This window comes from Eublepharis macularius, chromosome 12 (genome assembly GCF_028583425.1).
Source record: "Eublepharis macularius isolate TG4126 chromosome 12, MPM_Emac_v1.0, whole genome shotgun sequence".
Lineage (NCBI taxonomy): Eukaryota > Metazoa > Chordata > Lepidosauria > Squamata > Eublepharidae > Eublepharis > Eublepharis macularius.
The window spans coordinates 20,020,171-20,040,810 of NC_072801.1; the positions used below are offsets into that span (position 1 = coordinate 20,020,171).

At 47.2% G+C, this 20,640-nt stretch overlaps 1 protein-coding gene across 1 annotated transcript in view; it reads right to left on the bottom strand.

The window, feature by feature from the left end:
• PDILT (protein disulfide isomerase like, testis expressed) overlaps positions 1 to 20,640 on the bottom strand; it is a 30,451-nt gene that overhangs the window by 2,843 nt on the left and 6,968 nt on the right. The window contains exons 2-9 of the mRNA XM_054992526.1: positions 19,321 to 19,527; positions 14,391 to 14,524; positions 13,733 to 13,870; positions 12,359 to 12,469; positions 10,955 to 11,080; positions 2,971 to 3,168; positions 1,674 to 1,794; positions 128 to 309 (exon numbers count right to left, since the gene is read on the bottom strand). Coding sequence (XP_054848501.1) covers positions 128 to 309; positions 1,674 to 1,794; positions 2,971 to 3,168; positions 10,955 to 11,080; positions 12,359 to 12,469; positions 13,733 to 13,870; positions 14,391 to 14,524; positions 19,321 to 19,527 — 1,217 coding nt within the window. The remainder of the gene's footprint in view (positions 1 to 127; positions 310 to 1,673; positions 1,795 to 2,970; positions 3,169 to 10,954; positions 11,081 to 12,358; positions 12,470 to 13,732; positions 13,871 to 14,390; positions 14,525 to 19,320; positions 19,528 to 20,640) is intronic.

Sequence of the window (20,640 nt, forward strand, 5' to 3'; positions counted from 1 at the left end):
CACGGCACATCCAAAATGCAATTAAGACAAAGATGGCCTCAACTTCTCAGCAGAGGTGCTAAGCCTTGAAGGAACGGAATGATGCTCAATACCCAGACAGGTGCTTAGCTGATTGAAAATGCCTCACCCGGGTTGCAGATCCAACAGGGAAGTATCTGAAGAATGGGTAGCGTTCCACATTGAGTAACTGGACATTGTTTGCTGTGTAGTCTATCTTGGCAATGACGATATTTTTCCGGTTTTCATACATCTTGCCCAGCTCATCCCAAATCGGGAGCACTTTCTGGCAGGCCTCACACCAAGGTGCATCTGAGATTGAAAACCAGGAGGAAAAGCGTCACAGAGGGATGTTTCTGAGCATGTGCAGCAGCACTGGCTCCAGGGTATGGAGCACGCCCCTCCCTATGGGCCTCCTTAACCAGAGAGATTCCACCTAAGAATTATATGTAGAGATGGGCACAAACCGAAATACGAATCAAAGTTCATCACGAACCAGGTCGGTTTTTAGTTCGTAAACCGGTGGTTCGTTGGAGCTCATTTCTGATGAACCACAACAAACCACTGTGATTTTTAGAGCGGTTTATATGGTTCATTTTTCGGTTTGTCACTGCAGACAGCCTGGCACTGATCAATCTGTTACCTAGGAAACAGGGGGATGGGCTTTCTGCAGACCTTCTGCAGTCCCAGAAGTGATGAACTGACGAACCGGTTTGCGAACTGGGCAAATTCATAGCAGTTCATGGTTTGTGAAGTGCGACAAACCATGAACCTCAAAGAACCACCATTTTCCTGGTTCGTGCCCACCTCTAATTTAACATGTTCCCTCTGAGTTTCCTTGTATGTTCTGTGCACAGTAAGAATGGCTGCCCAGCTGGATGGTTGGGCTGCTCGCATCAGTTTTGTGTCTCTGCCTGTCTTCACTCCCATCACAAACAAACAAGCTGTCATGACTTCTGAATGTGACATTTGGTTTCTGGATTTATTTATTGCTGTCATGTAGAGTCCGCCCTTCTCACTGGAACCCAAAGCAAATTATAGGTATGATAAAAACTTTTCAATTAATCAGTAAGTGGATTACAAGATATGATAATATTTGAATCTAGGAGCAAAGATTCCTGGTAAGACAAAATAATGCAGTTGGGCTGGGATGTATAATGGTAGAAGGGAGAACAACATAAGCGACGTATCTATTTAAAGCAACAAGACCATCTGTCTAGGAAAAACTTAATCCCTACTAAGTCACCTGAGCTGATCCATTACACCTCAGCTTTGTTCCTCTACAAGAATGCCCCCTGAGCGATGATGTCTTGCACATTTTGCAGAATGAGAAAAGTGTGAGCCTTCCTAATATCCTCAGACAGACCATTCCATAATACTGGAGCCGGCACAGAGACTGCGTGAACTTGCAGTTGGTGATTTTAGCTCTGCCTTTTTATGATGCTTCATCTGTTGCTCTATTTGATACTTTTTATTTTTTTAATAATGGAAGTAATCATATTGAACAAAGAGCTTTAATTTTAAACTTTTTTACCAAATAAGCTCTATTTAGTTCAGCGGGACTTACTTCCGAGAGAGAGTGTAGGATGTACAATAAATGCATAAACATGTGATGCAACTTACAACATGATGCAACTTGGATCAGAAATTGTGCCTACTTGTCAAAAGCTACTCACAGAACATTACAAAGACATGGTTCTTCTTATTAAAGACGACCTTATCAAAGTTCTTCCCCACAAGGACTTTAACTGGCTTCTTGTCCCAGCCTTCTTGGATTTCCTCGCTGGACAGATGTCGCTAATAAGAGAAAGAGCGCCCAGAAGCGAAAGCTGATGGTCACATGGCAATCTTTGCAAAGAAATATTTGAGATGGTTTGCCTGACAATAAGCTTTTTTTGCTTCAAGAGCCAATTATTCAGCCTTGTACCACAGACATAAGCCCTGAATGAATGTGTTTCTTATTATTAGCTGATCTTTGTTTTATGGAGTGTTAGGCTGAAAGCATAAATGTGTGGGTAAGTGTGGCCGGGTGTGAATGCGTCCACTTGGAGGCCCTGCAAAGACAAGCTACGATAAGCAGGAGAGACCCCTCCATGGTTTGCAGCGAACACAAGCGGCCAAGCAGAAGGTGCTGATTCCTACCCTGTTCCTAGAAAGGCGGAGGGTGCAAACCACGCAAGGCCTGAGACACAAAGGAGTATAAAACCATCAAAGGGCAAGGAAGAGGCAGAATCTCCTTCACCATCTGTTGGGATTCTCCAGCTGAAATTGTATCAGCCGCATGCTACTCCCAAATGGAGAACAGGAGAATCCTGGGCATGGCATTGTGAAGTTTCTGGCGCAGGTCCTGATAAGATCTGAACAGAAACCTGCACAACTAAAACGTCCTCCCCGCATCTGTGGTGCATTTCCCCTGATCGTTCTCCAAGGAGCACAGGCTACTTTACAGGGTTCCTTCTCTCCTCTGTTTTGCCCTCACAAAAACCTGGGTTTGCTTAGGCTGAAGTGGAGCAGCTGCCAGAACCCAGGGCCTCTGGGGTGCCCACTGTCACTGGCCTCCCTCCCCTCGGTCTGCATGCCTTTCCCCATCTATTTGCTTGGAGTGCTGTGCCACCTGTGATCCCTGCTGCCCAGCGACCCTGGGGAAGGGCACTGCGGGAGGTGCACCATGGTGGCCATGGCAGCAGCATTCCCAGCTGCACGCACTCACCGGTGCTGTTAAGGAAAGGGAGGTGCAGGCAACTGAAGCATGGGTGGTGGGAGAGCTTGCGAGGGGGGGAAGGATGCACAGGCAGATCGGGGTTAGAAAGGGAGGCATGAGTAGAGACTGATACTGTACGCCTAGGTATTGTCTGCCCGGGACTCATCAAAACCTGGAACTCCCTGGGGACATTAGTCACCATTCTGGGTTAAAGCAGGAGCCATTCCAGTGAATCAGGTCCCTTCGGTTCCATTCCCATCTCCTAAGTTTACCTTAGCGGTCCCTTCCAAGTAGCTCTGGCAGAAGCTCCGCAGATTCCTCCCGGTCACCCTTTCTGCAGGCATCTTGTACCTGGCATCACTGGTCAGGTTCAGGATTTGAACAGCAGGGACTTCGATCTCGATGACCTGGAAGTATTCGATCACGCGGCCATTTCGGCTCTCATCGGTATCCACCAAGATGAACATAATCTGAAGAATATGAAACACAAGAGGGGTTTGATGTCCCTGATTCACACAAGAAGACTAGGCAGATACCTTTGCTACACTTTGGGAAGGAACCGTATACAAAAATGAACAACAGTGAATGCTGGCATAGAGGGTCAGTGATGGAGGAAACTTTGATCTGATGGCACTAGGGCTTTGTTTCAGCTGGAACGCGGTGGAACGGAGTTCCGGCACCTCTTAAAAATGGTCACATGGCTGGTGGCCCCGCCCCCTGATCTCCAGACAGAGGGGAGTTTAGATTGCCCTCTGCGCCGCTCTGCTGGAGTGGCACGGAGAGCAATCTAAACTCCCCTCTGTCTGTAGATCGGGGGCGGGGCCACCAGGCATGTGGCCATTTTTGCCGAGGGTGATTTAAAACTTTAAAAAACTCCCCCCTTGTTCCAGCTGACTCAAAGTGACATCATTGTGCAGTTCTGGGAGCGTTCATGCACTTTGTGCACGCACATGTGGTACTCAAGGGCACTACCTCCCACCAAGAGTTGCCCCCTGTGCTGGCAACCACTGAGTTCCACCACCTCTTTTCCCAGAAAAAAAGCCCTGGATGGCACGCACAAGACAGGATATGCGACTAAATGGGCCACTGGTCTGATCTAGCATGAATGCTCTTATGCTTTTTTTGGAGAGTTTAATCAATGTACATGGAAGCACTGGCCACATAGAAAGAGAAACACTAGGGCAGACTGAACATGTTCCAATTCCAAAATCAAATTTTAGATTTGATTAGAAAGCATAAATCTAGAAAGAACCAGAAAGTCTAAGCCCATTGATTGCAATGAGCTTAGACTCAAGTAACTCTGTTTAGAATTGCACTATACATCTGTATTATTTATACCTTATCAATTGTTCATCTTCGTTCTTCTGTGCCTCCACACATGGGGACTGCGCAGGCGCAGGCCAGCCGCCGGAGAATTTTCTAGAGCTTCCATGGCTCCGAAGGGGCCGTTTGTCGCGCGCCTCAGCGACCGTTTTCCCGCCCAAACGGTCACGTGATCCTCCAGCGACCAACGGCCCCTTCCCTCAGTTCTCTTCTTGCCGCCGCTTGGAGAGAACGTGAGCTTCGTTGCTCTGTGCTTTTGTGCTTCGTACTTTACTCTAACTGATTGCTTGGCTTTTGACTTCGGACTTCGTGACCTCGACTATTCTTTGGATTTCGCTTTGGACTTTGACGTGGACTCGGTAATTTGACTCGGACTGTTCTTGACCCTTCTTTCGCGTGCCCCTGAAGATGGCCTCTACGGCTCTCTTCAAGCATTGCCTGAAATGCCACACTAAAATGGCCAAATCCGATGGCCATGATTTGTGCCTTTTTTGCTTGGGAGAGACCCACAATGTCTCGGCCTGTAGGATCTGCCAGGGTTTCACCAGCAAGGCCCGGCAGGATCGCAAGGCCCGGTTAAATTCCTCGCTGTGGCAGAAGGTCATGTCGGAGGGAACCCCGTTACGTCCGTCCAAGGCCGGCCCTAGCCCCTCTGCCGAACGGCAATCAAGAGCTGGCTCAGTGGCCTCCGCGAGGTCGGGGTCGAAACCGCTTCCCCCGAGTGCCTCGGCGTCGAGAGCGGCCTCTCCAGCGCAGGGACCGGTGCGGCCGCCCCGTAGCGCGTCATCTACCAGGTCGGATCCGAGACCAGCGTCGGAACCGAGGATCCTGGTACCGAGTCCCCGGTCGGAACCGACGGCCGGTTCGATCCCGATCAAGGCGAAGAGTTCGAAGCCGAGGTCCCCTTCGAAGGTGAGGAGCGCGTCGGTTCCGAGGTCTTCTTCGGAGCCAGCGAAGAAGAAGAAGAAGACCAAGCATCACCGGTCGCCGCGTCCCGCTCCTCAGGAGGAGGTCATCGTGCTTCCTCACACGCCTTCCCCTCATCTGGGCTCCCCGGAGCCAGAAGACATCTCCGTACCGGTGCCGGATCCGATGGCCTTCGAGACGGTGCCCGCAGAATTCTCGTCGGGGCCGGAGCCGAGCCCGCGCCGTCGGAGCCGACCATCGCTTCCCCTTCGGTCGCCGAGGCTGGAACCGAGCCCGTCCCCTCGTCGGAGCCGTCCGTCGCCTGCCCGTCCGTCTCCACCTCCGGTCGGTCGTGAGCGGCATGGTTCCGGGGACAGTGTCCAATCAGTCCGGTCCGCTGCGTCCCGACATCAACAGGCTTCCCGCCTCCCCTCGCCATACCGTTGCCAATGGGAGGGGGCACCTGCGGGCTTCTCCGTGTCGGAACCGAGGCCTTCGACATCGAGGTCGGCGTGGGCTCCCCCTCCGCTCCCGGTTCCGGAATCCCAGCTCGGTTCCGATGAGGAGGATGTGGAGAGCTTTGGTGGCTGCCAGTCGGAGTCCTGGTCCGAACCATCGCCAGCTGAGGAGCTAGTGCCATCTGCGGACTCGCCATTCGAGGACCTCCGCATCTACGCCGACCAGATGGCTAGGATGGCCAAGGCTCTCGAGATGGACATCTCTTCGGCAGTCCCCCAGACCAAGGACAAGCTCCTCAAACGTATTTACGGGGACAATCCGGCGTACGTTGGCTTCCCCATGCTCGAGGGTATTGAGGAGATTGTGGAGAAGGTGTGGCAGGTGCCCTGTGATCAACCGCCAACATCCAAGCGCATCGAGCAGCTTTACAAGATCAAGCAGGGCACCTGGCCGGCGTTGGTGAAGCACCCTCCACCTTCCTCCTTGGTCACAGAGGAGTTCAACCCCCGACGATCGGGTCACTCCTCGGTGCCTGCCGATAAGGAGGGCAAGAAGCTGGATGCCATGGGCAGGCGCCAGTACATTGTCTCTTCACTGGGTCTGAGGATCGCCAACTACCAGACCATCATGGCAGGGTACCAGCTGTACCTCTGGGAGAAGTTGGCATCCTACACTCGAGACCTCCCACCTGAGCAGAAGGCTGTCGTCTCCCTGTTGCAGACAGAGGCTGTCAGGCTGTCTAAGCAGCAGATGAATGCTGGGAGCCACGCTGCTGACACTGCTGCTCGGGGAATGGCTTCGGCGGTGGTCCTCAGGCGCCACTCCTGGTTGCGGTCTACGGCCCTGTCCCAAGAGGTGCGTTCCAGGGTGGAGAGCATGCCCTTTGAAGGGGACTCGCTGTTCTCCAAATCGACCGACGAGACCCTGAAGAAAAAGAAGGAGGACCGGCAGACGGCGCGGTCCTTGGGTCTGGCTCCAGCGGACAAGCCCTCCTCCAGGTCACGGTACGCTCCCCGGTCTGGCCCTTACCATTACCAGGGCAGATACCAGCCACAGCGGCCGGGCTACCAGCAGTATCCTGCCTACCAGCAGCGGCCTTACCCTCCCGCACAACAGCAGAGGAGGCGTCGGCCCTTCAAGCCTCGTCAGGCACAGCAACCGGCCCAGCAGAAGGATCAGCAGGGCGCCGGGAGGCAGTACTGACGGGTCACGCCAGCCGTATCCCCGAACTTTTCGGACAGACTTAGTCCACTCCTCTCTGAGTGGGAGTCAATAACATCTGACTCATGGGTCTTAACTATTGTTGAACTGGGATACGGGCTGGAGTTTGTTGAGCTGCCTAGATGCAGTTCACCCCTGACAGCTGTCAATAACACTATGGCCGAGCTGGATGCGGAGATCGTGTCGCTCTTGGCCAAGGGTGCTGTGGAAGAATTGCCCTATGAGGATTCTGTAAAGGGTTTCTTCTCTAGGTTCTTCCTGGTCCCCAAGAAGGATGGGGGCTTACGTCCCATTTTAGATCTGAGGGGCCTTAATGCCTACCTCAAGGTGACCAAATTCAAAATGGTTACGTTGGCGGCTGTGATCGCCTTGCTGAAACAGGGAGATTGGTTTGCGGTTCTTGACTTAAAGGACGCATACTTTCACGTGGGCATACGGAAGGAGCACAGGAAATACCTGAGCTTTGTTTACCGGCAAAGGGTTTTCCGGTATAAGGTGCTCCCCTTTGGCCTGTCCACTGCCCCACGAGTGTTCACTAAATGTGTGGCCCCTGTGGTTTCCTTCCTACGGGAAGAAGGCTGTACCATCTTTCCGTACCTCGATGACTGGCTCATCGTGGCTGAATCGGAGTCTAGGCTGGTGCAGGACATTGGCTTGGTACTTAGCACTTGCCAACGCCTGGGGCTCCTGGTGAACTTGGAGAAATCCAAACTGGTGCCCAACTGCAAGGTGTCCTACATTGGCGCACTCTTAGACTCTGTGGAGGGTAAGGCCCTGCTCCCCTTGGAGAGGGCTCGGCCCCTACGGGGCCTAGTGTCCATGTTTAAAAGGAACCGGTTCCAGTCTGTGCGCGCTATCCAGTGCTTACTAGGGCATATGGCAGCGGCCACCTCTGTGGTGCCTTTTGCTAGGCTGCGTATGCGCCCGCTCCAGAACTGGTTTGTGCGGAGGTACGATGCTCTGCTACACCCTCCGTCCCTCAAATTCTCTGTCCCAAGGGTCATCCTCTCCTCCTTGGACTGGTGGCTGTCTGATGACAACTTGTTTAGAGGGACCCCTTTTGGGTATCAACACCATGACATCACGGTTACCACTGATGCCTCTCTGTTGGGATGGGGGGCTTACTGTGGTGATGTGTCTGTGCAAGATGTCTGGTCTGACAGGGAAAAGACCCTCCATATCAATGTGCTTGAACTAAGAGCCATTCGTTTCACACTTGTGTCCCTTACAGCACTGCTGAGAAATCGTCAGGTGTTGGTGCAGACGGACAACACGACGGCCATGTACTACGTGAATCAGCAGGGGGGCACAGTGTCCATGGCCCTGTGCCGGGAAGCCACACTCACTTGGCAGTGGGCTATCAAGAACGGCGTGTCGCTCCGTGCTATACACGTGGCTGGGTCAGACAATGCCCGGGCAGATGCCCTCAGCAGGGTCCCTTTACTAGACCACGAGTGGGAACTGAACGGAGAGTGCATTGGGCCGATCTTCCAGATGTGGGGTCATCCGGTGATAGACGTGTTCGCCACTGCGGCGACCACCAAGGCCCACATGTTCTGTTCCAGGGCAGGGAGCGACCCCCTCTCTATTGGGGATGCCTTCCAGTTTACGTGGACGCCGGGCTTGCACTACATGTTTCCTCCGTTCCCCTTGATTCCCAGGGTCCTGTGCAAGATAGAGGAGGACGGGACGGACTGCATCCTGGTGGCCCCCTTCTGGCCACGGCAGGTTTGGTTCCCGAAGCTCCTGCGGATGTCCCAACGGACATATGTGAGTCTGCCCCCTCGGCAAGACCTTCTCCTAAACGGGAGCCTAGTCCACCACGATCCCAGGAAGCTGCACCTAACGGCTTGGCGGATCGTCCCTCCCCTGTAGGCTTTACTGACGAGGTACAGAGGGTCCTCCTGAATGCCCGTCAGCCATCCACTAGGCGCGCTTATGCGGCCAAGTGGCGCAGGTTTGAGCTCTGGGCACTTGCCAGAGGAGTGGTGCCTGACAGCAGTCCCTTGGGGGTTGTATTCGGGTATTTGTGCCACTTGCGTGGCCTGGGCTTGAAGGTGTCCTCCCTCAAGGTACACTTGGCAGCGATATCAGCTGCTCACGCCCGAGTTGAGGGTGCTACGGTGTTTTCTCACCCACAATCCCGCCAGTTCCTTAAGGGCATGTACAATCTTTACCCACCTGTGTCGGCGCCAGTGCCTCAGTGGTCGCTGTCCTTGGTGCTCTCACGTCTCATGTTGCCTCCATTTGAACCTATGGCTACATGCCCCTTGGATATGCTGTCCTACAAGGTAGCATTCTTGGTGGCCGCCACATCGGCCAGAAGGGTCAGTGAGCTGTCTGCACTGCGGTCTGACCCTCCCTTTCTTGTGTTTCAACCCAACAAGGTGGTCCTGCGTCCCTGCCTCGGGTTCCTGCCCAAGGTGGTGTCCGCCTTCCACCTCTCGCAGGATATCTCACTGCCTGCATTCTTTCCTCAACCTTCCTCTAAGGGGGAAAAGGCCCTTCATTCCCTAGACTTGAAGAGGGCCCTAGCCTATTACCTGGATAGGACGAAGGAATTCCGCTCCTGTCCTCACCTGTTTGTATGTTTTGGGGCCAAGGACAAGGGTAATAGGGCTTCCTCACAGACCCTGTCTAGGTGGATTGTGACGGCCATTAGCAAGGCCTATTCCCTGGCAGGGGTGGCTTGCCCGCTTCATGTCAGAGCCCACTCCACGCGGTCCCAAGCATCCTCTTCGGCACTCCTCAGGGGGGTGCCCCTGGTTGACATTTGTAAAGCAGCCACATGGTCCTCTGCAGACACCTTTGTCAGGCATTACGCCGTTGATGTCAATGCGGAGCAGGATGTATCTGTGGCCAAGGCTGTCTTACACTCCCTTTTTTCCTAAGGGAGTTTTGGAATGACTTCTTGGCGTACCTGCTGGGTACCCTTGAGTGAAAGTGTGTATATATGTACCTGGGGGTGTGTATATATGTAAATATTGAGTATTTATGTGTCCTTACACAGTTTTTTACATAGATGTATATATGCATATCTATTTATTGTTGTTCTTGTTTGTTCAATAAAATTGTGTTGGACTTCACCCCGCCTTCCTTATTGTGTGAAGCTTGGTACACTCCCATGTGTGGAGGCACAGAAGAACGAAGATGAAAACAGGGTTAACATACCTGTAACTTATGTTCATCGAGTTCTTCTGTGCTGACACACAACCCTCCCTCCTACCCCGCTGTGAACTCCAATGCACAATAATGTGATGGCTGTAACGGAAATTGGTGTTTTTAAGGTGTTATGGCTGAAGTGTGTTGGTCAAGCGGCGGCAAAGGAGAACTGAGGGAAGGGGCCGTTGGTCGCTGGAGGATCACGTGACCGTTTGGGCGGGAAAACGGTCGCTGAGGCGCGCGACAAACGGCCCCTTCGGAGCCATGGAAGCTCTAGAAAATTCTCCGGCGGCTGGCCTGCGCCTGCGCAGTCCCCATGTGTGTCAGCACAGAAGAACTCGATGAACATAAGTTACAGGTATGTTAACCCTGTTTTATCAATTGTAACATTCCTGGAGCAGCTTACATCAATTTTAAAACAATACAAAAATATAAACATAGCAATCCTAAAATAAAGGTGAGAATAGCTAATCTTCCTAAAAAAGAGCCTCATGAAAATGATTGTCTAATAAAAAAATTAAATCCACAGGCTCATTTAAGTCTTTAGGGAAAAAATTCATCAGAAAGCAAGTAAAATATCCAGAACAGGGGAGAATTAACCAAGTGTTTGAGAAGAGAAAGTCTTAGCCCAACCCCAAAAAGGCTACAGAGACATACACTTGGCTCAGAGTAAAAGGGAAGAATTTTGTTGCTTTTGTGTTAATTGGGACACAACTTTATACTCCCAAATTGCAAGTAGTGTGCAAGCCACTTCAGTGTAGTGGTTAAGAGTGGCAGGACTCTAATCTGGAAAACCGGGTTTGATTCCCCGCTCCTCTGCTTGAAGCCAGCTGGGTGACCTTGGGTCAGTCACAGCTCTCCCAGAGCTCTCTCAGCCCCACACACTTAACAATAACACACTTTGTAAACAGCTCTGAATGTGGCACTGATCTGTCTTGAAGAGCAGTATATAAATTGAATGTTGTTGTTGTTAACGCTCACCAAAACCGCATTCCTTGGCTTCACCTCTCTTTCTTGCCCTTCTCCATTTTTGTTACTTTGAAAACTTATACAAATGTAAGAGAAAGTAACTTTTTTTTGTTTTGGTAAACTTAGCATGTTCTGTGCCAGTAACCACCATAAACTGACATCAGACATTTTACAAAGCCGGAAACCCAAATGTACTATAAATGGCACCATACCAACCTTCCCTCGGAATTCCAGGGCAACAGTTTTATAATTTTCATATGCCTCGTTGAACACAGTTGAACTCTTCGGGATAAACAAAAGGATGTGATTTTCCACAGGAACGTCAAAAATCTTCACAGATGTCTGGAAAACAAACAAATCCCCAAAAGTCAAAGAGGGCCCATGGATATTTGGAACAAGGAGGACACAATCCAGAAAGAGACTTTGTTTTTCTGAAAGAATGGCAAATTTCTTGCTGAGTTTTCCTAGCGAAGCTGGAAGACCTTCCTCATTCTTTTAATTTGGGTATTTTTATGACAAGCTCAAGGAATGGATTTGATTAATCAGGATGTATTGGGCTGTTCTTAAATGTGATTGGATTTTGAGTGATTTTATATATTAATTAGTAAAGAGTCCAGCAGCACCTTTAAGACCAACCAACTTTATCATAGCATAAGCTTTCAAGAGCCACAGCTCTCTTAGTCAGATGTTGACTCTTTACTGTTTTGCTACTACAGACTAACGTGGCTAACTCCTCTGGATCCAGGGCTTTTTTTCAGCTGGAACATGGTGGAACGGAGTTCCAGCACCTCTTGAAAATGGTCACATGGCTGATGGCCCCGCCCCCTGATCTCCAGACAGAGGGGAGTTGAGATTGCCCTCTGCGCCGCCGAGCAGCACGGAGGGCAATCTAAACTCCCCTCTGTCTGGAGAACAGGGGGCGGGGCCACCAGCCATGTGACCATTTTCTCCGAGGGCAACTCGCTGAGTTCCACCACCTCTTTTCCCAGAAAAAAAGCCCTGTCTGGATCTCTATATTAATTGTTTTACTGAATTTCATATTTACAGCTTCATGTTATCCACTGATTTGAATGCAGGAAAAGGCACAACAAAAGTCCTTTAAACAAATAGAAGTGCCCTGCACACTGAAAAGTACTCTCCCTCCAGCAAAGGTGTTCCCTTTCTAATCTAAAGACAATATATGAGATTCGCAGCGCCATCTTAAACAGAGGACAGAAGTCAGTGGGCTTAGAAGGGTCCGACTCTGCTTCAGATGGCGCTCAGGGACTCGCAAGGGATCCATTACCCTTCTTCAAAATTCCAAAAGCAGCTGCAGTTTCAACAAGGGGGGGATTACCAGTGGAGATTACATTTGCTTCCGAATTAATGGGGAAAATGAATATATTAAACTCCATTACATATTAGGCATGGTTAAAAAAAATCTACATGTAATGGAGAAGAAAATTTGAAATCACAGCAAAAATGGAAAAGTTTTACCTGCTCATCTCTCATCCATGAGAAAAGAAGCGGATATTTGGGATTAGGGGTTTAAATACGTGAATTCCAAGCAGGTTTGAAGCCATGGACAGAGATTAACCAGACAGAAATGAACTTTGGACAAAAATTAATGAGGAGACATACCTCCAGATTATACTCTGTGACTAAATCCATGGTAAAGGTTTTAATTAATCTTGTCAGCTCCATGTGATTCAGTTTCCCTTCTTCTGCCACCTCATTATAAACAGGTTTTCCCTTGGACACAAGAAACAAGAGATTTACTGGTAAAGCAAACCATGGTTATTCACAATACGAGGAGGAGCATCACTGGATTCAATGGCTGTTTTAAGCCTTTTTTAGAAAGTGATGTATGAAGCTGTGCCACTGGTCCCAGCCAGTGACTGTGACTCTTTGAAAAAGATTGATATTGAAACGGGCCAATGAGGATCTAGATATCCCGTTAAGAGTTATTATGAGACTCTTCACATTCTCCACAGCCACTGAATGAAGAACCTTCATGTCAAGTCTTATTTCCTCTAATACCATTGTGATATAAGTGTTTTTTAGACCTTCTTTACTGTTGGACTTATGTTTGATTGTTGGATATGCTCTGTAGACGAAATTTGTTATATGCTGCTATTCATGCACTTTAATATTTCCATGTGCAATATGATTACTCTTTGAGGACTAGTACCTTAACTATTTGTGTTCTGTGTTTCCAGTGTGTATATCCTTCACCAATTTGCATTAGCACTTTAAGAATTTACTCGCTTTGGGTACAGCGACCGTATATGACAGACATAGAACTATACATTTCTGTATTAGAATATATTCCACAGAAGGACTCATTGTTTTCCTTGCTCTATTGACTGTGTCTTATTACATCTTAGTCAGTATATCGTGGGTTTTCTTGCTTTTGTTTCCACCAGTTCTCTCCGTGATTCTCTCTCCTGTTGTACTGGTCCAAGCCAGCCAGCCAGCCAAGTATACCCTATCCTCATTAGCACAGGTCTCTCCAAGCCTGATACACGAGAATCGCCTTTTCCGATCTGGCCTGGCATTCAAGCGGGGACCTGCAGCATGCAAAGAATGTGCTCTGTCATTTGGCTAAGGCCACCGTTTTCCATGAAAAGAACCTAGAATGGTTCCCTGGTTCATACTGTGGTGGCCGTCTCCTAATTGCACAACAAGGGAGCCTACCCATGCCAAACTGGACACTACAGTAATATGCAGACACCCGTGTTCCAGAGAGGGAGAAGGGGAAGGTCTATTTCCTCTCCCCAACATAGCTAGGACCAATGCATGGCGGCACCAGTGTGGTGGGTTAGGGTGCTGGACAGAAGAGACGCACGTCCAAATTCCCACATGGCCATGAAGCTCCACTGGAGGGCTAATCAACAACTCAAAGCCTAAGTTACCTCTCAGGACGCTGTGGGGATAACATAGCCAGGGCAGAGGCCTTTTAGGATGCATCTTGAGTTCTTTGGAGGAAGAGTGAACTGAAAATGTGATCAATACCTTTTGGAAGATGACGATCATGTTCTCCCTAATGCCGAAGTGTGCAAAAACTTCATCACTGCTTGTCATCCCAAAAGGGATTTCTGGAGTACTTCTTGCGGAATCGCAGAAGACCTCCACCACCCCTCCTGGAGGGCTCTGTGGATAAAAGAGGGGTTTTAAGTCAGCGCGACACAAGTCCGGTGCAAGCAACGGCCACTCCAGTCCTGGGAGGGAGGAAAAAGGTAATTTTAAAATATACTTGTAGAGTAAAACCCACTGTATATCTCAGCAACTGCCTTTAATTACAAGATAGAATAGATTTTAATTGGAAGCTTCATCTGTCTGAAAAGCGGAGTCTGCATGGATGGATAAAAATAGACAAACGTGAACGAGAGGCAATTCACAGCTAAGCGTGCATGGATGGTACTGTAGTCTGTACAGAAACATGTAAATAAAGGCTGAAAATGATGGAAGAGTCCTTTTGCTTCAGAAATAAGGCTGGACAATTTCAAACTCTCAATCTCCAGGGAAAAATTTGGATAATTTCAGAGCAGTCTCTATTGCGGTATTTTATTTCATGACCCGCCCCCCAATTCCCCAACATTATAAACACACAACAGTGTTAAGACCATGACATGTAACCCCCCACTATTTTAATTTAGGAACAAAGGTTTACCTTAAAAAAGCCAATTATAGCCAAACCTTCCGGGTCAATGAAGGCTTGTGCTTGGCTTGTGCTATTGAGATGCACCGAGCAGGATCCTATTCTTCTTTTTACCCACGTGACAAAGGCAGAGGCTGTTCTAACTCCTGAGAAAAGGGAATAATTTATAGGGGTGTGTCAGCAATGAATAAAAAAGATACACAGATATATAGAAAATATACCAGAGTCAAAGGAGTAGCATGGCTGTAATCAATCTCCAGAAAAACTGGGGGATGAAATTTGGGGGTCTGCTTCCCCAGAACTGACAGCAGTCCAGTGTGGTCTATTATTACCACATCTCCTAGTTTTCAGAGGCTGCGGAAAGGACATTTCCTTGAAAGTTGGATCGTCTGGACTGGAGTGGTCTGGCCTTGAGATTATGGAAAAGAATGGGTGCGTGGCAATTTAATGAAACAGTGTTTGGTTGTTGTATAATGGATTTAAATCACACTGTAATCCACACTGAATCCTTTGTGGAGAAGGGTGGGGGGCTAAACATGTCATAAATAAATAAACAGGCTTTCAGCTAGCTAAGATTTATTTATCCATTCAATCCCACTTAACTCCCACAGTCATACTACATCATAAATTTCATAGACTTTAATACAGAAGCATAAACAGGAGCATCCAAAATTGAACAGAGCAAACGGATATATTGCCGAAAGCAAAATTGAACAGAGCAAACAGATTTTCAGTAATAATCAGCTGAACTCTTATGGGCGGGGGGAGAGGAATTCCTTATGGGATTTTTGTAGAATTTGTAAAAATTTGATCAATAACCTTCTGCTAGCCATAAATGTTCAGTTAAGGAAACTAGAAACACAATTGTAGTCCTTGCTAAACCAACCAAATTAATTTTGAGAGATTATTTAAATATTTTCCTCTATCTCTTGACTGATCTTTAGGGGTGTGCATGCCCAAAAAATTTGGGTTTCCCACTTTGGGTTAACCCAAAGCAGGAAAAAAATCTGGAATTACTAGAATCCCGAAGCGGCAAGCACCCCCCCCCCAACCACTTGGGGCAAACCAACCCAACCCACTCATCTGGCCGGCAGGGAGGGGGAGGTCGATCAGATGGGTGGCAGGGAAACTCGGAGCCAGCTCCTGTGGGGCCCACGCTGCCTCCTCTGCCAGCTTAGCAGCCAGATGGGTGGCAGGGAACCCTGGCACCAGCTCCTGCAGGGCCCGCACTGCTGCCTCCGGCACCGCAGCGGCCAGCTGGGTAGCAGGGAAGGCCCAAATCAGCTGCTTGGTGGAGATCTCCCCACCAAACAGCTGATCCGTGGGTTTAAATGCCCCTTTCCGTGCTGCTTCACAGCGGCACAGAAAGGGGCATTTAAACCCCTTGAATTGAAGCTTCCCAAAGTGATACGAATTGCTTCGGGAAGCTTTGATTCAGGGTTTCCAAATCATTGCGAATCGAGTCCAATTCAGGTACTTTACCTGAAGCCGAATCCCGAATTGCACACCCCTACTGATCTTTAGTACTTTTAAATTGCCTCACCCTCAAAAAGTTAACTTCTTCTGAGTTTTATTTCTATTGGAGTCATTTCTATTGGAGCAATTGAATGTCACTGAAAAGTGACATCTTTACAAATAAAATGGACAGCTATGTGATTTGTTTTTAAATATTTGTTATAGATAAGAATACACTGGATGAAGAAATGACCAAAAGATCTCTAGAAATCCCTATTTTAAATGTAGGGATTATTGCTAAAAGGAATGTTTATTAATCCTCAACCAGGGATGAGGATGTTTTAGAATTAATTTCATTTCTTATCTTTGTGAACAGTTTTGGATCTCTGCTTTCCAATGTCGGTTTTGCCAATTCACTTGTATTATCTATGCAAATCGTATGAATTTCATACTGCATTTATGAATGCAGGGCACATCAAGGTTACCTCCTGCACCACTGTGTCACCAACCTAAGTGGTGTGACCACAACAGTAATGCGATCACACTCTAACATGATGGAGAGGTATGCAACAGCAGCACAGAACACAACAAACCCAGAACACAACAAACATACTATGTTTAACACTACGTGGCTCATCAGCATCCCTTGGCTCGGGTCATCAGAGGCAAACATGACAACTGAGCAACTAATTCTCATCTCTGCTTCTGAAAATTCCCCAGGTAATTTGCTGCATGGCCAATTAGCTCCTAATCGGCAGCATTCACCCCCCCCCCCCATGTGTTCCTTCCAGACCAAGATGCTTTTCCTTTCAAACCTGCAAAAGAGCACGTACTACCAAGATTTACATGGCAAATCTGGAAACATCCCCCATCCCTCCTCTGGAAATATTGACTGGCAATTTAATCCAAACAGATTTCAGGACCATTCCACAGCTTATTGCAAAGTGTACTTCATTTAATTAAGTGTCAGATGTGAAGGGGGGGGGGCACTGAACAAAAGGGTAATAGAGAGGTGCAGAAATGTGTTAGGCAGTTAGTTGCTCAGCACCACTGCTGATTTTTCCAATTTGGACATGGAAACTAATCAGTGTCTGAGCTATCAAAAATAAATCCGATTATGTTGGTAATGCTTTTTCACTACAAAGGGACTGATTTTCCCCACCCAATACATTTTTCACACATTAAGCCTCCCTTCGGTGAAGTTTACTTATGCAAGATGAATCGGCTTTTATATAGCACACCATCAGTTTCAATATAAAATTCACTTGTAACCAACATCTTGAAATAGGATGTTCAGGCCTGGCTGCAGGAATCCACTCAAGCTTTGACTTTACGTTCCACATACTGCTCATCTTTTTGATGTGGTTGGTCCCACACCAGTAACATCAGAAACTGGCAAATATCCTCTTTGTTGGAAAAACTGCAAAGAAATAGGAACATTTGCCCATTGCTGGTGGAGTTGCCCCCATATTGAGAGATTTTGGACAGAAGTACTGAATGCTATCAGAGAGAGAACAGGTTATGATATTCCCTTTTCACCTAAAATAATTTTTCTAGGATTGTGGGAACAAACAAAAATCCCTAATATCAGAAGAAATCTTATTAATTCACTTTTAGTAGCAGCCAAAAGTGCAATTGCATCTAAATGGAAAGATAAATCACCACCAACCCTAGAATTATGGATGACAAAAATTTGGAACCATTTGATAATGGAGAAAATTACTGATAAACTATACCAACGGGGACCCTGTCCTCAAGGAACAGACTTTTGGGTGAAATGGTTCCCATTCTATGAATACTTGGAATCTAAAGGCTTACAACCTACTTCTTCTTAATTCAGGGAGCCAGTTTGGTGTAGTGGTTAAGAGTGTGGGACTCTAATCTGGAGAGCCGGGTTTGATTCCCCACTCCTCCACTTGACGCCAGCTGGGTGACTTTGGGCTAGTCATGGCTCTCTGGAGCTCTCTCAGCCCCACCCACCTCACAGGGTGATTATTGTTGTGGGGATAATAATGACATACTTTGTAAACCGCTCTGAGTGGGCATTAAGTTGTCCTGAAGGGCGATATATAAATCAAATGTTGTTGTTGTTGTTGTTGTTGTATTGATTGTTATAACTCGTTGTATATAGTTGATGTTGACATATCTTATCATTACTGTTTTTGTTGTATGTATGTTACTGTTTTGTTGATTTAGTTGTAAATTTAATAAAATTCAATTTAAAAAAAAGAAGAAAAAAATTGGCAAACATTTTCCATGTTTCAAGTTCCCTTCCTCCCAATTCCTAGTTTAATTGTTTGTGTGTGTGTGTGGGGGGGGATTTCCTAAACTGAACAAGAATTGAAGCCTGCACAGTTAGCCACAGCCACTCGTGCATTTCTCTCCCTCCATAGATGCACACATTACTGTTGTACGCGCGCGCACACAGATAAAACACAGCAACAAATAATATGGATGTGATGGTCTGTGTGAATGCATCAAGATGGTCAAGATGGCATTGTTTTAACACAATGCATGTGCATATCTGCATATTAATGATCCACTTGCCTCCCTTTTCTTTCTCCTGGGAGATCACTGTAATCCTCTGTGATTACAAACACATTCTTAATGCAATGTTTCACCGCTGCACATATGCACATCAGCAAATGGGTATGCAATTGTAAAAAGTTTTACAAATGCACACGTGCACATTGGCACTGTGTACGTATGTGGAGAGGGGAGACAAGAAAGAAAGAAAAATCCATAGAATATGGCACGCACAGGGCCCTATACAAAATTCCTAATGCATCGGTTCCACTGTGAAAACAGGACAGGGTTATTTAAGACTCCAAGTTCCATGAAGAAATCTGGGCCACTTACCTTTTGCCGGAACACAGCATCTTCTTGCGCGAAATTGCGCCAGGAAGATGCTGTTATCGCACGATTTCACGCAAGAACATGCTGTTATTGCATGATTTCGTGCGAGAACACACTGTGTTCCGGCAAAAGGTAAGCCCTGTGGAAACGGCCCCGGATGAGGGGAATTTCGGAAGCACAACAAACAACTTAGTTGGGATTAAAACCCAAGAGCCACAGATAGCAACATGACCATCCTCGACAGGTGTGAGCAACAAAAGGGGCTACTTGACATACCTTGCACGTTCAGGCAAAATACATATTTCATGGAAAAACGAAGTTATGAAAAAATGCCTGCAATGTGGAGTGTAGAAGCAATGAAGGCCAGAGGTTCTTGATCCTTACCATACCGTTCATTTTCCACCCTCCAGAGGGGTCTTAAATGTCTACCGTGCTGATGCTGGAGAAGGAGGAAATCCTCCAGAGGGGAAGCAGCCACTGAGCCACCTACAGAGCATCCCTGTCCTTATTCGATATTCTTGCAGCTGCTTCAGTGGTTTGAAACGAACCCTAGGTGTGGCTGAGGCCAGCCACGAGTGCCCTCTTGTGAGGAAACAAGAAACGTGCAAGATGAAAAAAAACAGCTGCTGACCTTTGCAGTCAACGGGATTGCTGCGATCACCATCGACAAAAAACTTCAGCGTTGGGAAGTCCTGGATATTGAACTCCTTCTTAAAATCCTTCTGGTCTGTCACGTCTACTTTGCCAAGGCGGACATCCACAGCGGCGCTTTTGAGTTCTTCAGCAGCCTTGGCAAATTCAGCAGCCAAAGTCTGAGAGGGCCCAGATAAAGTAACGTCTGCAAAACATCCAAGAAAGAAAAAGAAGGTGAGTAGATTTCCCTCGTAACATTTTGTTCTTATTCCAGAATTCTGCCCTGAACTGTACTTCTTTCCATTTTAATTCTGTTTTAACTACTGAGGAGAATGTCTAAAACTGGCAACTGGGGGAAACACACAATGTACAGCAACTTCCAGTTTCTTTAAAAAAAAATTTTTATTAGTTTTCTCATAACGATAGGAATAGGGGAAAGGGGGTAGGAAAAGGAGACATAATAGAAAAGCAATAAAGTCTGCTTGGATCAGCATTCTACTTATCTACATATATCATTTCACACTACCAATCGTTCGACTGTGGTTACTAAAAACAAATTACAGTATTGCCTTCATATGGTTACTACATTCAGGTCTTTATACTTGTTTTTCATCCAGTTGTAAAAAGGGGTCCATGGGGCAGCAAAATCTTCTTCCATTTGTCCTTTCATTAGTGAAGTTAGTTTGTCCATTTTCGCATTTTCCATTATCTTCGCTATTAGTTCCTCCTGCTGAGGTGTTATTGGTCGTTTCCAATAAAATGCTAGTAAAATTCTTACCGCTGTTACTACATGTATTATGAAATATTTCTGGTCTTCCAGTTTCTTCATTTCATGCCATCATTATTCCATTCTATGTTGTCAATCTGCACACGCACATTGATGAAGCATCGCCCCCCCCCAAACAATTGTACCATGATGGTAAGTATGATTTCATCAAGATTCTTTTCTGTGTGCCGTTTTATTGATGTGCAATGGTAAGACGCTACACAAACATTCTTGATCAAACCAGATCTATTATATCACAAATGCTTTCCCAGTGGTTTTACAGATATAGAAGGAAGGACATTTATTTATTCAGGCATCTTTACTTATTGAGGCAGGTTACAAATACATATTTTTTAAAAACTCAAGGCTGAAACTACACAATATAAAACCCTCATTTTAAAAAAAAGGAATTAGCAGCATGTTCAGTCATAAATTCAGCAGATGCCAGTAAGAGCTTTAAATTTTTTTTAAAAAATCAGAGAAACCAGCAACCTGCAATGAAATCAACAGCAGCATCATGCTTGTTTGTCATATTTCTCCACAGAAGAGCTC